Source organism: Mytilus trossulus, chromosome 9 (assembly GCF_036588685.1).
Source record: "Mytilus trossulus isolate FHL-02 chromosome 9, PNRI_Mtr1.1.1.hap1, whole genome shotgun sequence".
In the NCBI taxonomy this organism is placed as follows: domain Eukaryota; kingdom Metazoa; phylum Mollusca; class Bivalvia; order Mytilida; family Mytilidae; genus Mytilus; species Mytilus trossulus.
The window spans coordinates 72,956,295-72,975,623 of NC_086381.1; the positions used below are offsets into that span (position 1 = coordinate 72,956,295).

A 19,329-nucleotide genomic window follows, 5' to 3' on the forward strand; every position below is an offset into this window, starting at 1 on the left:
ACAGTATGATAGGTACTTGTTGAATGTCCTACAGTATGAGAGGTAATTTTTGGATATCCTATTGGTATAGAAGGTTCTTGTTGAAAGTCCTACAGTATGAAAGGTACTTGTTGATTGTCCTACAGTATAGTAGGTTCTTGTTGAATGTCCTACAATATGACAGGTTCTTGTTGAATGTCCTTTTGGTATAGTAGGTTCTTGTTGAATGTCATACAGTATGACAGGTACTTGTTGGATATCCTATTGGTATAGTAGGTTCTTGTTGAATGTCCTTCAGTATAATAGGTACTTGTTGGATGTCCTACAGTATGAGAAGAGGTTCTTGTTGAATGTCCTATTGGTATAGAAGGTTCTTGTTGAATGTCCTACAGTATGACAGGTACTTGTTGGATATCTATTGGTATAGTAGGTTCTTGTTGATTGCCCTTCAGTATGACAGTTACTTGTTGAATGTCATATTGGTGTAGTAGGTTCTTGTTGAATGTCCTACAGTATGACAGGTACTTGTTGGATATCCTATTTTTATAGTAGGTTCTTGTTGAATGTCCTACAGTATGATAGGTACTTGTTGAATGTCCTACAGTATGACAGGTTCTTGTTGAATGTCCTCTTGGTATAGTAGGTTCGTATTTAATGTCCTACAGTACGATAGGTATTTTTTGTATGTCCTACACTATGACTGGTTCTTGTTGAATGTCCTATTGGTATAGTAGGTTCTAGTTGAATGTCATACAGTATGACAGGTACTTGTTGGTTATTATATTGGTATAGAATGTTCTTGTTGAATGTCCTACATTATAGTAGGTTCTTGTTGAATGTCCTACAGTATGACAGGTACTTGTTGAATGTCCTAATGGTATAGTAGGTTCTTGTTGAATGTCCAACAGTATGATAGGTACTTGTTGAATGTCCTACAGTATGAGAGGTAATTTTTGGATATCCTTTTGGTATAGAAGGTTCTTGTTGAAAGTCCTACAGTGTGAAAGGTAAATGTTGATTGTCCTACAGTATAGTAGGTTCTTGTTGAATGTCCTACAGTATGACAGGTTCTTGTTGAATGTCCTATTGGTATAGTAGGTTCTTGTTGAATGTCATACAGTATGACAGGTACTTGTTGGATATCCTATTGGTATAGTAGGTTCTTGTTGAATGTCCTTCAGTAAAATAGGTACTTGTTGGATGTCCTACTGTATGAGAGGTAATTGTTGGATATCCTATTGGTATAGAAGGATCTTGTTGAAAGTCCTACAGTATGAAAGAGGTTCTTGTTGATTGTCCTACAGTATAGTAGGTTCTTGTTGATTGTCCTACAGTATAGTAGGTTCTTGTTGAATGTCCTATAGTATGACAGGTTCTTGTTGAATGTCCTATTGGTATAGTAGGTTCTTGTTGAATGTCATACAGTATGACAGGTACTTGTTGGATATCATATTGGTATAGTAGGCTCTTGTTGAATGTCCTTCAGTATAATAGATACTTGTTGGATGTCCTACAGTATGAGAGGTACTTGTTGGATATCCTATTGGTATAGTAGATTCTTGTTGAAAGTACTACAGTATGAAAGGTACTTTTTGATTGTTCTACAGTATAGTAGGTTCTTGTTGGATGTCCTACAGTATGACAGGTACTTGTTGGATATCCTATTGGTATAGTATGTTCCTGTTGAATGTCCTACATTATAATAGCTACTTGTTGAAAGTCCTACAGTATGACAGGTTCTTGTTGAATGTCCTATTGGTATAGTAGGTTCTTGTTGAAGGTCATACAGTATGACAGGTACTTGTTGGTTATCCTATTGGTATATAATGTTCTTGTTGAATGTCCTACAGTATAATAGGTACTTGTTGGATGTCCTACAGTATGAGAGGTAATTGTTGGAATTCCTATTGGTATAGAAGGTTCTTGTTGAAAGTCCTACAGTATGAAAGGTACTTGTTGATTGTCCTACAGTATAGTAGGTTCTTGTTGAATGTCCTACAATATGACAGGTTCTTGTTGAATGTCCTTTTGGTATAGTAGGTTCTTGTTGAATGTCATACAGTATGACAGGTACTTGTTGGATATCCTATTGGTATAGTAGGTTCTTGTTGAATGTCCTTCAGTATAATAGGTACTTGTTGGATGTCCTACAGTATGAGAAGACGTTCTTGTTGAATGTCCTATTGGTATAGAAGGTTCTTGTTGAATGTCCTACAGTATGACAGGTACTTGTTGGATATCTATTGGTATAGTAGGTTCTTGTTGATTGCCCTTCAGTATGACAGTTACTTGTTGAATGTCATATTGGTGTAGTAGGTTCTTGTTGAATGTCCTACAGTATGACAGGTACTTGTTGGATATCCTATTTTTATAGTAGGTTCTTGTTGAATGTCCTACAGTATGATAGGTACTTGTTGAATGTCCTACAGTATGACAGGTTCTTGTTGAATGTCCTCTTGGTATAGTAGGTTCGTATTTAATGTCCTACAGTACGATAGGTATTTTTTGTATGTCCTACACTATGACTGGTTCTTGTTGAATGTCCTATTGGTATAGTAGGTTCTTGTTGAATGTCATACAGTATGACAGGTACTTGTTGGTTATTATATTGGTATAGAATGTTCTTGTTGAATGTCCTACATTATAGTAGGTTCTTGTTGAATGTCCTACAGTATGACAGGTACTTGTTGAATGTCCTAATGGTATAGTAGGTTCTTGTTGAATGTCATACAGTATGACAGGTACTTGTTGGTTATTATATTGGTATAGAATGTTCTTGTTGAATGTCCTACATTATAGTAGGTTCTTGTTGAATGTCCTACAGTATGACAGGTACTTGTTGAATGTCCTAATGGTATAGTAGGTTCTTGTTGAATGTCCAACAGTATGATAGGTACTTGTTGAATGTCCTACAGTATGAGAGGTAATTTTTGGATATCCTATTGGTATAGAAGGTTCTTGTTGAAAGTCCTACAGTATGAAAGGTACTTGTTGATTGTCCTACAGTATAGTAGGTTCTTGTTGAATGTCCTACAATATGACAGGTTCTTGTTGAATGTCCTTTTGGTATAGTAGGTTCTTGTTGAATGTCATACAGTATGACAGGTACTTGTTGGATATCCTATTGGTATAGTAGGTTCTTGTTGAATGTCCTTCAGTATAATAGGTACTTGTTGGATGTCCTACAGTATGAGAAGAGGTTCTTGTTGAATGTCCTATTGGTATAGAAGGTTCTTGTTGAATGTCCTACAGTATGACAGGTACTTGTTGGATATCTATTGGTATAGTAGGTTCTTGTTGATTGCCCTTCAGTATGACAGTTACTTGTTGAATGTCATATTGGTGTAGTAGGTTCTTGTTGAATGTCCTACAGTATGACAGGTACTTGTTGGATATCCTATTTTTATAGTAGGTTCTTGTTGAATGTCCTACAGTATGATAGGTACTTGTTGAATGTCCTACAGTATGACAGGTTCTTGTTGAATGTCCTCTTGGTATAGTAGGTTCGTATTTAATGTCCTACAGTACGATAGGTATTTTTTGTATGTCCTACACTATGACTGGTTCTTGTTGAATGTCCTATTGGTATAGTAGGTTCTAGTTGAATGTCATACAGTATGACAGGTACTTGTTGGTTATTATATTGGTATAGAATGTTCTTGTTGAATGTCCTACATTATAGTAGGTTCTTGTTGAATGTCCTACAGTATGACAGGTACTTGTTGAATGTCCTAATGGTATAGTAGGTTCTTGTTGAATGTCCAACAGTATGATAGGTACTTGTTGAATGTCCTACAGTATGAGAGGTAATTTTTGGATATCCTTTTGGTATAGAAGGTTCTTGTTGAAAGTCCTACAGTGTGAAAGGTACATGTTGATTGTCCTACAGTATAGTAGGTTCTTGTTGAATGTCCTACAGTATGACAGGTTCTTGTTGAATGTCCTATTGGTATAGTAGGTTCTTGTTGAATGTCATACAGTATGACAGGTACTTGTTGGATATCCTATTGGTATAGTAGGTTCTTGTTGAATGTCCTTCAGTAAAATAGGTACTTGTTGGATGTCCTACTGTATGAGAGGTAATTGTTGGATATCCTATTGGTATAGAAGGATCTTGTTGAAAGTCCTATAGTATGAAAGAGGTTCTTGTTGGATGTCCTACAGTATAGTAGGTTCTTGTTGAATGTCCTATAGTATGACAGGTTCTTGTTGAATGTCCTATTGGTATAGTAGGTTCTTGTTGAATGTCATACAGTATGACAGGTACTTGTTGGATATCATATTGGTATAGTAGGCTCTTGTTGAATGTCCTTCAGTATAATAGATACTTGTTGGATGTCCTACAGTATGAGAGGTACTTGTTGGATATCCTATTGGTATAGTAGATTCTTGTTGAAAGTACTACAGTATGAAAGGTACTTTTTGATTGTTCTACAGTATAGTAGGTTCTTGTTGGATGTCCTACAGTATGACAGGTTTTTGTTGAATGTCATATTGGTATAGAAGGTTCTTGTTGAATGTCCTGCAGTATGACAGGTAATTGTTAGATATCCTATTGGTATAGAAGGTTCTTGTTGAATATCCTACAGTATGACTGGTACTTGTTGGATATCATGTTGGTATAGTATGTTCTTGTTGAAAGTCCTACATTATGAAAGGTACTTGTTGAATGTCCTACAGTATAGTAGGTTCTTGTTGAATGCCCTACAGTATGACAGGTTCTTGTTGAATGTCCTATTGGTATAGAAGGTTCTTGTTGAATGTCCAACAGTATGATAGGTACTTGTTGAATGTCCTACAGTATGAGAGGTAATTTTTGGATATCCTATTGGTATAGAAGGTTCTTGTTGAAAGTCCTACAGTATGAAAGGTACTTGTTGATTGTCCTACAGTATAGTAGGTTCTTGTTGAATGTCCTACAATATGACAGGTTCTTGTTGAATGTCCTTTTGGTATAGTAGGTTCTTGTTGAATGTCATACAGTATGACAGGTACTTGTTGGATATCCTATTGGTATAGTAGGTTCTTGTTGAATGTCCTTCAGTATAATAGGTACTTGTTGGATGTCCTACAGTATGAGAAGAGGTTCTTGTTGAATGTCCTATTGGTATAGAAGGTTCTTGTTGAATGTCCTACAGTATGACAGGTACTTGTTGGATATCTATTGGTATAGTAGGTTCTTGTTGATTGCCCTTCAGTATGACAGCTACTTGTTGAATGTCATATTGGTGTAGTAGGTTCTTGTTGAATGTCCTACAGTATGACAGGTACTTGTTGGATATCCTATTTTTATAGTAGGTTCTTGTTGAATGTCCTACAGTATGATAGGTACTTGTTGAATGTCCTACAGTATGACAGGTTCTTGTTGAATGTCCTCTTGGTATAGTAGGTTCGTATTTAATGTCCTACAGTACGATAGGTATTTTTTGTATGTCCTACACTATGACTGGTTCTTGTTGAATGTCCTATTGGTATAGTAGGTTCTAGTTGAATGTCATACAGTATGACAGGTACTTGTTGGTTATTATATTGGTATAGAATGTTCTTGTTGAATGTCCTACATTATAGTAGGTTCTTGTTGAATGTCCTACAGTATGACAGGTACTTGTTGAATGTCCTAATGGTATAGTAGGTTCTTGTTGAATGTCCAACAGTATGATAGGTACTTGTTGAATGTCCTACAGTATGAGAGGTAATTTTTGGATATCCTTTTGGTATAGAAGGTTCTTGTTGAAAGTCCTACAGTGTGAAAGGTACATGTTGATTGTCCTACAGTATAGTAGGTTCTTGTTGAATGTCCTACAGTATGACAGGTTCTTGTTGAATGTCCTATTGGTATAGTAGGTTCTTGTTGAATGTCATACAGTATGACAGGTACTTGTTGGATATCCTATTGGTATAGTAGGTTCTTGTTGAATGTCCTTCAGTAAAATAGGTACTTGTTGGATGTCCTACTGTATGAGAGGTAATTGTTGGATATCCTATTGGTATAGAAGGATCTTGTTGAAAGTCCTACAGTATGAAAGAGGTTCTTGTTGATTGTCCTACAGTATAGTAGGTTCTTGTTGAATGTCCTATAGTATGACAGGTTCTTGTTGAATGTCCTATTGGTATAGTAGGTTCTTGTTGAATGTCATACAGTATGACAGGTACTTGTTGGATATCATATTGGTATAGTAGGCTCTTGTTGAATGTCCTTCAGTATAATAGATACTTGTTGGATGTCCTACAGTATGAGAGGTACTTGTTGGATATCCTATTGGTATAGTAGATTCTTGTTGAAAGTACTACAGTATGAAAGGTACTTTTTGATTGTTCTACAGTATAGTAGGTTCTTGTTGGATGTCCTACAGTATGACAGGTTTTTGTTGAATGTCATATTGGTATAGAAGGTTCTTGTTGAATGTCCTGTAGTATGACAGGTAATTGTTAGATATCCTATTGGTATAGAAGGTTCTTGTTGAATATCCTACAGTATGACTGGTACTTGTTGGATATCATGTTGGTATAGTATGTTCTTGTTGAAAGTCCTACATTATGAAAGGTACTTGTTGAATGTCCTACAGTATAGTAGGTTCTTGTTGAATGCCCTACAGTATGACAGGTTCTTGTTGAATGTCCTATTGGTATAGAAGGTTCTTGTTGAATGTCCTACAGTATGACAGGTACTTGTTGGATATCTATTGGTATAGTAGGTTCTTGTTGATTGCCCTTCAGTATGACAGTTACTTGTTGAATGTCATATTGGTGTAGTAGGTTCTTGTTGAATGTCCTACAGTATGACAGGTACTTGTTAGATATCCTATTTGTATAGTAGGTTCTTGTTGAATGTCCTACAGTATGATAGGTACTTGTTGAATGTCCTACAGTATGACAGGTTCTTGTTGAATGTCCTCTTGGTATAGTAGGTTCGTATTTAATGTCCTACAGTACGATAGGTATTTTTTGTATGTCCTACACTATGACTGGTTCTTGTTGAATGTCCTATTGGTATAGTAGGTTCTTGTTGAATGTCATACAGTATGACAGGTACTTGTTGGTTATTATATTGGTATAGAATGTTCGTGTTGAATGTCCTACATTATAGTAGGTTCTTGTTGAATGTCCTACAGTATGACAGGTACTTGTTGAATGTCCTAATGGTATAGTAGGTTCTTGTTGAATGTCCAACAGTATGATAGGTACTTGTTGAATGTCCGACAGTATGAGAGGTAATTTTTGGATATCCTATTGGTATAGAAGGTTCTTGTTGAAAGTCCTACAGTGTGAAAGGTACATGTTGATTGTCCTACAGTATAGTAGGTTCTTGTTGAATGTCCTACAGTATGACAGGTGCTTGTTTAATGTCCTATTGGTATAGTAGGTTCTTGTTGAATGTCATACAGTATGACAGGTACTTGTTGGATATCCTTTTGGTATAGTAGGTTCTTGTTGAATGTCCTTCAGTAAAATAGGTACTTGTTGGATGTCCTACTGTATGAGAGGTAATTGTTGGATATCCTATTGGTATAGAAGGTTCTTGTTGAAAGTCCTACAGTATGAAAGGTACTTGTTGATTGTCCTACAGTATAGTAGGTTCTTGTTGAATGTCCTACAGTATGACAGGTACTTGTTGGATATCCTATTTGTATAGTAGGTTCTTGTTGAATGTCCTACAGTATGATAGGTACTTGTTGAATGTCCTACAGTATGACAGGTTCTTGTTGAATGTCCTCTTGGTATAGTAGGTTCGTATTTAATGTCCTACAGTACGATAGGTATTTTTTGTATGTCCTACACTATGACTGGTTCTTGTTGAATGTCCTATTGGTATAGTAGGTTCTTGTTGAATGTCATACAGTATGACAGGTACTTGTTGGTTATTATATTGGTATAGAATGTTCTTGTTGAATGTCCTACATTATAGTAGGTTCTTGTTGAATGTCCTACAGTATGACAGGTACTTGTTGAATGTCCTAATGGTATAGTAGGTTCTTGTTGAATGTCCAACAGTATGATAGGTACTTGTTGAATGTCCGACAGTATGAGAGGTAATTTTTGGATATCCTATTGGTATAGAAGGTTCTTGTTGAAAGTCCTACAGTGTGAAAGGTACATGTTGATTGTCCTACAGTATAGTAGGTTCTTGTTGAATGTCCTACAGTATGACAGGTTCTTGTTGAATGTCCTATTGGTATAGTAGGTTCTTGTTGAATGTCATACAGTATGACAGGTACTTGTTGGATATCCTATTGGTATAGTAGGTTCTTGTTGAATGTCCTTCAGTAAAATAGGTACTTGTTGGATGTCCTACTGTATGAGAGGTAATTGTTGGATATCCTATTGGTATAGAAGGTTCTTGCTGAAAGTCCTACAGTATGAAAAGTACTTGTTGATTGTCCTACAGTATAGTAGGTTCTTGTTGAATGTCCTATAGTATGACAGGTTCTTGTTGAATGTCCTATTGTTATAGTAGGTTCTTGTTGAATGTCATACAGTATGACAGGTACTTGTTTGATATCATATTGGTATAGTAGGCTCTTGTTGAATGTCCTTCAGTATAATAGATACTTGTTGGATGTCCTACAGTATGAGAGGTACTTGTTGGATATCCTATTGGTATAGTAGATTCTTGTTGAAAGTACTACAGTATGAAAGGTACTTTTTGATTGTTCTACAGTATAGTAGGTTCTTGTTGGATGTCCTACAGTATGACAGGTTTTTGTTGAATGTCATATTGGTATAGAAGGTTCTTGTTGAATGTCCTGCAGTATGACAGGTAATTGTTAGATATCCTATTGGTATAGAAGGTTCTTGTTGAATGTCCAACAGTATGATAGGTACTTGTTGAATGTCCTTTTGGTATAGTAGGTTCTTGTTGAAAGTCCTACAGTATAAAAGGTACTTGTTGATTGTCCTACAGTATAGTAGGTTCTTGTTGAATATCCTACAGTATGACAGGTTCTTGTTGAATGTCATATTGGTATAGAAGGTTCTTGTTGAATGTCCTACAGTATGACAGGTACTTGTTGGATATCCTATTGGTATAGAAGGTTCTTGTTGAATGTCCTACAGTATGACAGGTCTTGTTGGATATCCTATTGGTATAGTAGGTTCTTGTTGAATGTCCTACAGTATGATAGGTACGTGTTGGATATCCTATTCGTATAGTAGGTTCGTTTTTAATGTCCTACAGTACGATTGGTACTAATCTTGTTGAATGTCCAACAGTATGGCAGGTTCTTGTTGAATGTCCTATTGGTATAGAAGGTTCTTGTTGAATGTCATACAGTATGACATGTACTTGTTGAATGTCCTACAGTATGCCAGGGACTTGTTGGATGTCCAACGGTATGTTAGGTACTTGTTGAATGTCCTTCAGTATGACAGGTTCTTGTTGAATGTCGTATTGGTATAGTAGATTCTTGTTGAATGTTCTACAGTATGACAGGTACTTGTTGGATATCCTATTGGTATAGTAAGTTCTTGTTGAATGTCCTATAGTATGATAGGTTCTTGTTGAATGTCCTACAGTATGACAGGTTCTTGTTGAATGTCCTACAGTATGACAGGTTCTTGTTGAATGTCCAATTGGTATTTGATATTGCCTGCTTACTAAACTAAGAGATTTTCTACGCAGGCCATTGGAATAGAGGTAGAAGTTTGCAAGTGCCAAAGCAATTAAAGCTTAGACACATACGTGTATATCAGCAAAGAATGGTGGTTTTGGGTATCCTGGTATGGCAAATATAACTTTCCTATTTACAACCAAGATATTTTTCATGTGGCCTATGTTTAGTTTAATCATATTTATTTATAGTAAATTGGGAAACAAGTTATTGCAACTTATATTTATACCTTTTCAATTTGCAGGTGCGAGTGCTCGTTTAAATATTTTTATTAATGCAATAAATCAGCAAGTTCTCTTGACAATTGTTTGAATATTTAAGAGAAATATCTTGGAATATTTACTTTTTATACGCCCGTCAAAATTTTGACGGGACGTATTATGGTATACAAATGTCCGGTGTCCGTCCGTCTGTCCGGCGTAAACATGTCGCGCCGTAACTTGAGAACGACTTATCAAAATTTCATGAAACTTAATATAGTTGTTGCTTATGATGGTTAAATCATCTGTATACTTTTTTGTGAAAATAAGATTAAATTTTTTTTAGTTACAGCACTTTGTAACTAAAACAGGGGTGTGTTTTTTTTCACATGTCGCACCGTATCTCAAAAACGATTCTTGACAATGGCTTAAAACTTTAAATAATTCTTAGTTATATTAATCTTAATATCTGTATACTTTTTGGTGATGATTCAAAATTTCATTTTTGAGTTATTGAGTATTTTGTAAAAAAGGGGGAGGGTTTTATACATGTCGCACCATCTCAAAAACGATTTATGATTATTGCTTAAAACTTTACACATGTCTTTGTTATATTAATCTAAAGATCTGTATACTTTTTGGTGATGATTCCAAATTTCATTTTTGAGTTATTGAGTATTTTGTAAAAGGGGGGGGGGGGTACATGTTGTGCCGTATCTCAAAAACAATTTATGATCATTGCTTAAAACTTTTCACACTTCTTTGTTATATTAATCTAAAGATCTGTATACTTTTTGGTTTTGATTCAAAAATTTATTTCAGTGATATTTAGTTTTTTGTACAAAAAAAAACAGGGTTGGGGGTTTTACATGTCCCAGCGTGTCTCAAAAACAATACATGGTTATTGCTTAAAACTTTCTCAGAAACTATTTATGATTATTGCATAAAACCTCCACAAAACGTCGGGCGTATCATGCGCTCATGGCGCAGCTGTTTATTAATACATATATTCATATTAAAATATAAATGTGTAAAAATATGTTTATATGTATATAGTATATCTTCAAAGTCTCTCGTAAATATTTTTAAGATTGGTGCATGCAATGCAAATGTTTTAATGTTTTAAATCTATGTATGTGAATCTCATTTTATGTTTGTATGTGGTGAGACTATAATAAAATATTGAATCTGAATCTGAATCTGTTTAATTGGTAATTTCTTACTTTACAAATCATAAATTGCTATGAGGTACAATAAGAGCATATGGTGCAATAAAAAAAGGTGTAGTAAAAACGGACTGCACAGCTGTCTTTTGGGTACTAGTAGATGTTTCGTTGGGCTGTTTGATGAAATTGAAATATAGCTGTTGCAGTCTAGATAGTTCCGATACGTAATTGTAATAAAAGTGTATCATCATGCCGTGAAATGTATGGCCTTGCAGAATGTATTATAAAAAAAACTCTTGGCTTATTTTATACCCTCTGATAAAATTTAGTATGAAATGGTTTCTGTTTCTCTTTTTTTACATCAATAAACGATGACCAATGTCTTTGGTCACCGCTTGTGTGGTCTAGACTTAGAAAACTTGTATATTTTGCATACATTTCTTTATTCTACATTGGCTTGAGGTATAGGGAAGGGTTGATATCAGATCTCACAATACATTCAGGTATCGCATCTCAAATTTATTTGTTCATAGTGTGTTAAATTAATCTACGTATTTTTATTGAGTTAAGCCTCCCAATTGATCATGTGTTTTTCTATGTTGTGATGTTATACTATTGTCTCAGTAAAAGGGAGAAGGTTTGGTACCATTAAAACGTGTAATCCCGCTGCAAATGTTTGCACCTGTCCTAAGTCAGGAATCTGATGTACAGTAGCTGCCGTTTGTTTATGTAATTTATACATGTTTCTCGTCTCTCGTTTTTTTAAATATAGATTAGACCGTTGGTTTTCCCGTTTGGATAGTTTTACACTTGTAATTGTGGGGCCCTTTATTATGCTTTATAGTTTGTTGTTTGGTGTGAGCCAAGGCTCTGTGTTGAAGGCCGTACCTTGACCTATAATTCTTTACTTTTATAAATTGTTATTTGGATGGAGAGGTGTCTCATTGGCATCCATACCATATCTTCCTATACCGATTAACCCCATGGCATTTGTGTGTCTGTCCTAAATAAGGAACCTCTGGCATTTGTTACTGAGTCGTGTATGGTTGTTTTTTTTTAAATTTTATTTCATTTATATGTTTTGGAGTTTAGTATGAAGTCCATTTTCACTGAACTTTCTATTCTAAGTGTTCTTCGACTATTTTGAAGAGCTATTAATTATTGTAGAAAGATTATTTCCTATGACCTGGTAAACGGACAGAAAGTCACAGGACAAAAAGTCACAGGACATAAAGTCACAAATTTGGTAGGACAAAAAGTCACAAATAATTTGTTGACAATTGTTTGAATATATAAGAGAAATATCTTGAAATATTTACTTTTTAATACATATATTCAAATTAAAGTTTAGGAAATGTGTCATTATACTTGAAAAATCAAGATTTATTTAATTTTAATAATGCAAAAGATATATCTCTTGGCACCATGAAGCCACTTAAGTTCCAAGCCACTTTGACATTTTGTTTTTTTAACAATTATTTGATTATCTTTGATATATTTTTGATAATTTTTTGTTTACAAATAGATAAAGGAAGATGTGGTGTGAGTGCCAATGAGTTGGTATATATACAATAGTTCAAGAAAAATTCAAAAATATTTTTGTAGAAATAAGCTGTTTTTCTTTACAGAAAATAATCAGAAAAAATGAACTGTGACTTTTTGTCCTGTGACCTTTTGTCCTGTCACTCTCTGTCCTACATTCTTTTATTGTTTATCATTTATGTCTATGAAATGGACAGCTTTTATTGATATGTTCATGTTTAGTAATATTTTTAACAGAAATTTCATTAAATATAATAAACAAAATGTTTTATAGATTTCCGTATAAAAAAATATGTACCTTCTTTAATCTAATCAAACGAAACAGTTTTCTTATCACTGGATTGTTTCTTGCAAGTTTTCAAGTAAAAAGGTTATTATCAGAATAAAAGATTAGAGAAAAAGATAAAACAACAACCGTATAAGAATATAAATCTTTCAAAATTTCTTTTTCGTGCACGAATTAAATTATAATTGTTTTGAACAGTCATGAAAATATCTTTTATTGCCTTTTTCCTGTTATTATGGTTATGTCAACATTTATTGGGGGCAGTTGTTATAGAAATTAAACGTCAGTCATATATCACAAGTAAACCTTTGATAATTTGGTCACCTGAAATTACATAATCATTTACCTGTTAAAATCACACATTTTTGTTCCGGGAAGATTTAGAAACAGAACAAATAGCTACTCTAGCCGTGGTTTTCTCTTCTTTCTCAGCGAGTACACATACATTTAGTATTTCCGACAATGTACATCAATTGTTTATATTCTACAATTTACAACTGAGGCTTTAAAGTTTATTTTTTAAATCCAAGTCTCTGATTCTTAACATTTTTCAAAGAAATCTACATAGTTTAAACGCAGACCGCGAAGTGGTCACGGCAGAAACAAAAATATTCTCATTACCGTTTGCTGATCTTTGCTCAATATGGAGTTGGAGTAACAAGAGACTTTATTTGTACATTTAAGAAAAAACAAAACTTTATTTTTCAACTTGTTATTTTTACAATAATTGGCTGATTGTCGGATAAAAGCAGGTGTTTCGTAGATGTTTTTGTTATTCATATTTTCCACCGATCTAGTTCAGCTACATGCTTGCAGTAAGGTATGATCATCGTAAATAAAAGCGCTCAAACAACTCTTATATATAGGTGGCGTATTTATTAATATTAGAAAATGATTTTTTAATATTAAAAAATCAACCTGAATATTTAATATTAAATATTCATTTTTTAATATTAAAAAATAAGACCATTTATTAATATTAGAAAATGATTTTTTAATATTAAAAAATGATTTATAAATATTAAAAAATGAATATTTAATATTAATAAATAGGATCTATTTTTTAATATTAAATATTATTTTTTAATATTAATAAATCGAATATTTAATATTAAAAAATGATTTTTTAATATTAGAAAATAAAACCTATTTATTAATATTAAAAAATGACTATTTTTTAATATTAAAAAATATTTATTAATATTAAATATTCGATTTATTAATATTAAAAAATAATATTTAATATTAATAAATGATTTTTTAATATTAATAAATAGGGAATAAATTCCACAACGGCTTGCCATACAATAACTCATTTTGAAAATCTAATTGTATTGGAGATAATTTCTGTTTACATTTTCTACCTATGTATTATCATTTTCTAGATACCCCTCTTTTCGAAAAACTAAAACTTTTAACTAAAACTAGTCAAAAATATTTATTAGAAGGGCAATAACTCTAACACTTATGTCACCTCTGTCTCTGGTTGCATTTTTGTTTTGTCTGGTTCTGGTGTTTTATGGGATACGGTGTGTGGGTAACAGGACAAAATGCAAGGCAAACAGATAAAAGTAAAAGCAAGTGCTATTTCGTCAGCATAAACAAAGTTTTACCATCACAATCGAACAGAAAGTTGTCGATACTATCAATTATTTTCCTAGCAATCGTTCTGTCAACTTTTCTGCATGCCATATTTATTGACCTTTCCAATTTAGTAAATCTTCTATGTGGAGTCTAGAAAATAAAAAGACTATTTCAAAATGTAATTTTTATCTTTATGAACATTAATGTTCTTTCATTCTCATGATTGACTGCAATGGCGATATTTCTGTAACACCAGTTAAATTAAAATTCATTCAAAAATAATTTATTTTGTACAATGAAAAGTAAATCCGGAGAAATTATAGCATTAAAAAAGTGTACTTTGAGATGACATTCTCAAAATTTTTCCATTCGGAACGTACATCTCTTATTAATAAATAATTCAAAATGGTTTTACAAGCGAGCACATGCAGACGAAACTCTTTCTTCGTTTAGTTGATTCACTTGCAAAAGAATAGTTATTTCAGGTTTTAATTTTCATCATAACTTCACCATCAATGAGTTGGTATAACATGCAACGATTTAGAATAGTTGTCAATGTGTGAATTTGTATGTCAACAGTCTGCTGCAAATCATTTGTTATCACATGCATCAGCCCCAGGCAAAAATTAATTTGTCATACAGGCTGCTTTAAAGACCTAACTAAAGTTGTCAACAAACTATTATCCCTCTAAATAAATACCTGATAACTAGTATCCAACTATATATTGAATTAAATTAAAACGAGCACCTGCCAAATATTATATACTCCATTTGTGATTTATTAGAATAAAATTTGATCACAACACACAATGTTGGATTATAAATTTATAATATATGAAATATAAAGTGAAGCTTCGTTTCATAATTTATAGATATTGGTGATGTATAATTGAGTATAATATATGTAATTATTGGGGTATAAGTAATTATTTTCTTTAATTCCTCGCTTAACTCTTTAAATATATAAAAAGCGCAGTATACTTAATGTAGCAATTAATGTACTGTTACATGGATGTGACATTGAGAGGTCATACTGGTGTTATGTTGGAGCAGAAATTTCCCTTCTGCTTTTGACTGATAAATGAAACGTATATATTTTATAGATTTAATACACAGACAGTATGGAAAGCAAATTGAAAATAAAATTCCTTATTGTTTGATATAATTTATATTAAATTTCTTCAATGAATACTCATGAAAATATTTTTGAAGAACATAAATAAATAATTTCAAAATGTTTTGTCATGATAAATATATTTATAGATGTAAACAGGTTTTCTACACATTACTATGGTAAAATATCAACAAAGAGACAGAATGGGAACCATTCTGGCGAGTGAGCGCAGTGAACAAGCTAAAAAGTTTCACATTGTGTAGAGTGGCTGATTTTTTACGATATCTATATGAAGAAAACCCGATTATCTGTTTATCGTTCTTTTAGTGGTCTTTTGCTTCTACCTAATAGACAGTTTTACACTTGACATAAGCAAGCGCGATAACATCTTCTCTTAGCAGCTTACAATGATTTTTTTTTACTTTAATGTGCAACTGCAATAATATGGATATATTATCAAGCTAAATGGAGATTGAATTAAGTGGTCTTTGAAATAAGGCAAGAATTAATAAAATTGAGAAAGGAAATGGGGAATGTGTCAAAGCGACAACAACCCGACCATAGAGCAGACAACAGCTGAAGGCCACCAATGGGTCTTCAATGTAGCGAGAAACTCCTGCACCCGTAGGCCTCCTTCAGCTGGCTCCTTAATAATATGTATAGTGTATACTAGAACAGTGATAATTGATGTCATACTAAAATCTGAATTATACACAAGAAACTAAAATTAAAAATCAAACAAGACTAACAAAGGCCAGAGGCTCCTAACTTGGAACAGACACAAAAATGCGGTGGGGTTAAAAATGTTTATGAGATTTTAACCCTCCCTATACCTCTAGCCAATGTAGTAAAGTAAACGCATATCATACATTCACACAATCAAATTCAGTTCAAGAGAAGTCTGAGACAGATGTCAAAAGATGTAACAAAAGAAAATAAATAAAATGACTGTAAAACATAAATAACAACAGACTACTAGCAGTTAACTGACATGCCAGCTCCAGACCTTAATTAAACTGATTGAAAGATTATGTCTTTATCATATGAATATCAGGCACAATCTCTCCCGTTAGGGGTTTAGTATCATACTTTCATAAAATATATGAGAAGAACATAACCTGTGTCATGCCAACAAATGTTTTTTTTTAAATAAATGTGTTTAGTTCCGATGCAAAGACCCTACAAGTGAATCAATATTAAAACCAAAATATGCAATCTTTAATGACCTGACAACAGTGTCGTAACTATATCCCTTCTTAATAAGTCTGTTTAAAGGTTTTGTAAGCTTTTGAGGTGAATACTGACATTTTTGTGCTTTGTAAAGAATATCACCATGAAAGATTGGATGTGAAATACCTGAACGTATAAGATGTCTGCAAGTTGAGCTATATTTATGAATTATTTCCTTATACCAATGATAAAATTTAGTAAATGTTTTGACTAGTTTGTGATATTGGAAACCCTGGTGAAATTTTTTTTCAATAATACATAAATTTCTTTCGCTAAAATCCAATAGGTTGTTACATACACGAGCTAATCTTACAAGTTGAGATATATAAACACCATAAAATGTGAAAAGGGAACATCACCATCTAAAAATGTATAATTAACGATAGGAAATGATACATCATCTCTTTTATCATAATTTTTAAAGTAAGTTCAACAGGATAATTTTTTTAGTATACATACTGAAGTGGTCATTATTAAGAGCCAATATATCATTCAAATATCTATAAGTCATTTGTAAGTATTGTTAAATTTTTGTATCAAATGTTGTTCAGGAGGGTCTTTGCTAATTTTAGTCTTAAATTGTAACTCATAACAATACAAAAACATGTCTGCAATAAGTGGTACACAGTTAGTCCCCATTGGAATTCCAATAACTTGACGATATAAGGAATATCCAAAGCGAACAAAGATGTTATCAAGTAAAAATTCAAGTCTTTTTCACTAAAAAATAAATTGTGAAAATGGGAGATAATTTACAACAATTTTAGTTTGGTAAGATATTTTGTGAAAAGATAATTTAAATTTTAAATAGCTCCAGACTTTTACCAATGTTGATAAATTTCATTTATTTTTATTTTGTAGTAACAATTACGTCTTGGTTAGAATAATAGGATGCCTGGAAAGTTAAAAGTTCGTATTTTAGCTGGAAGAGATTTGCCAGTGATGGATAGGTCAACAGACCTTACTGATGCGTTTGTGGAGGTCAGTATCATAGTATATAACCTACAAATGTTCTTGTATTTTATTCAGGTGAAATTTTGTATGTGTTCAACCTTGAGTTAAAATAAGTAAGATTTTTTAAAAGTTTATATTGGCATATCTAATGAATTTTTAGCCTAAAGAAATAAAGCCATGTCAAAAACCGTATATATAGTTGTAAAACAATTCAAACATAAAAACCAACGATTGAATCTATAAAAATAAAAATATGTAACACTTCTGAACCACATGTTTTGTTTGGAATAATGCAAGTCTAACACATCTTCTTCTTCCATGTAAGGAACTGAATTCATATTGAATGTGTATGGTCCCGCAAAAATAAAGGAATATGTTTTTTGTCGAGCCTTCGACTTTAGTCGAAAAAGCGAGACTAAGCGATCCTACATTCCGTCGGCGTCGTCGGCGGCGTCAACAAATATTCACTCTGTGGTTAAAGTTTTTGAAATTTTAATAACTTTCTTAAACTATACTGGATTTCTACCAAACTTTGACAGAAGCTTGTTTATGATCATAAGATAGTATCCAGAAGTAAATTTTGTAAAAATAAAATTCCATTTTTTACGTATTTTACTATAAATGGACTTAGTTTTTTCTGCGGGGAAACAAAACAATCACTCTTTGGTTAAAGTTTTTAAAATTTTAATAACTTTCTCCAACTATCCTGGGTTTGTACCAAACTTAGAAAGAAGCTTGTTTATGATCATAAGATAGTATCCAGAAGTAAATTTTGTAAAAATAAAATTCCATTTTTCCATATTATACTATAAATGGACTTAGTTTTTTCTGCAGGGAAACAAAACATTCACTCTGTGGTTAAAGTTTTTAGAATTTTAATAACTTTCTTAAACTATCCTGGGTTTGTACCAAAGTTGGACAGAAGCTTGTGTATGATCATAAGATAGTATCCAGAAGTAAATTTTGTAAATAAATAAATCCATTTTTTCTATATTTTACTTTTAAATGGACTTAGTTTTTCTGCGGGGAACCATTACATTGACTCTGTGGTTAAAGTTTTCAAAATTTTAATAACTTTCTTAAACTACCCTAGGTTTGAACCAAACATGGACAGAAGCTAATTTATGATCATTAGATTGTATCCAGAAGTAAAGTTTGTAAAAAAATTACTCAATTTTTTCTGTAATATACTTTTAAATGGACTTAGATTTTCTTACAATCATAAAATAGTAACAAGAGGAATATTTTTATTGATGTTTTTCCTCATTGTTGTTGAGCCTGCGATTTACAGCAAAAATAGGCGAGACACTGGGTTCCGCGGAACCCTTACAATTTTTTTTTGCTTGTAACAGAAATATGGAATTATTTTTTGTCTTAAATGAATTTAAAAAAAGTATGCCTGTTTGATGTAAGATCTGCATTGTTTTATCAAATCAAGTATGAACATAAAAGAAAAAAAAAATACTTTCAATAAATAAAAGTGACATATATAACTAAAAAAACCCAAAGATATGGGGTATCCATCCATGAAACAGTCAGTAATGAGTACATTTAATTGTGTACCATGTGTACAGCAAGAAAAAAAACACATCTATAGCAAATTATAGCAACAGCACTTTTATTGCTGTTTTTCATCTCAAAGTCACAGTGAGGCATTCACCACATT

At 32.7% G+C, this 19,329-nt stretch overlaps 2 protein-coding genes across 4 annotated transcripts in view; one reads left to right on the plus strand and one right to left on the minus strand.

Moving 5' to 3' along the window:
- The window catches only part of LOC134683369 (glycerol-3-phosphate phosphatase-like), a 47,678-nt gene extending 33,127 nt beyond the window's left edge, over positions 1-14,551 (minus strand). For both annotated transcript variants that reach the window (XM_063542635.1, XM_063542636.1), the window contains exon 1: positions 14,395-14,551. In XM_063542635.1, the coding sequence (XP_063398705.1) occupies positions 14,395-14,473 (79 nt within the window). In that variant the 5' untranslated portion in view covers positions 14,474-14,551. The remainder of the gene's footprint in view (positions 1-14,394) is intronic.
- Positions 14,552-14,764: 213 nt separating this feature from the next.
- The window catches only part of LOC134683370 (C2 domain-containing protein 5-like), an 88,196-nt gene continuing 83,631 nt past the window's right edge, over positions 14,765-19,329 (plus strand). For both annotated transcript variants that reach the window (XM_063542637.1, XM_063542638.1), the window contains exons 1-2: positions 14,765-14,850; positions 17,571-17,690. In XM_063542637.1, coding sequence (XP_063398707.1) covers positions 17,601-17,690 — 90 coding nt within the window. In that variant the 5' untranslated portion in view covers positions 14,765-14,850; positions 17,571-17,600. The remainder of the gene's footprint in view (positions 14,851-17,570; positions 17,691-19,329) is intronic.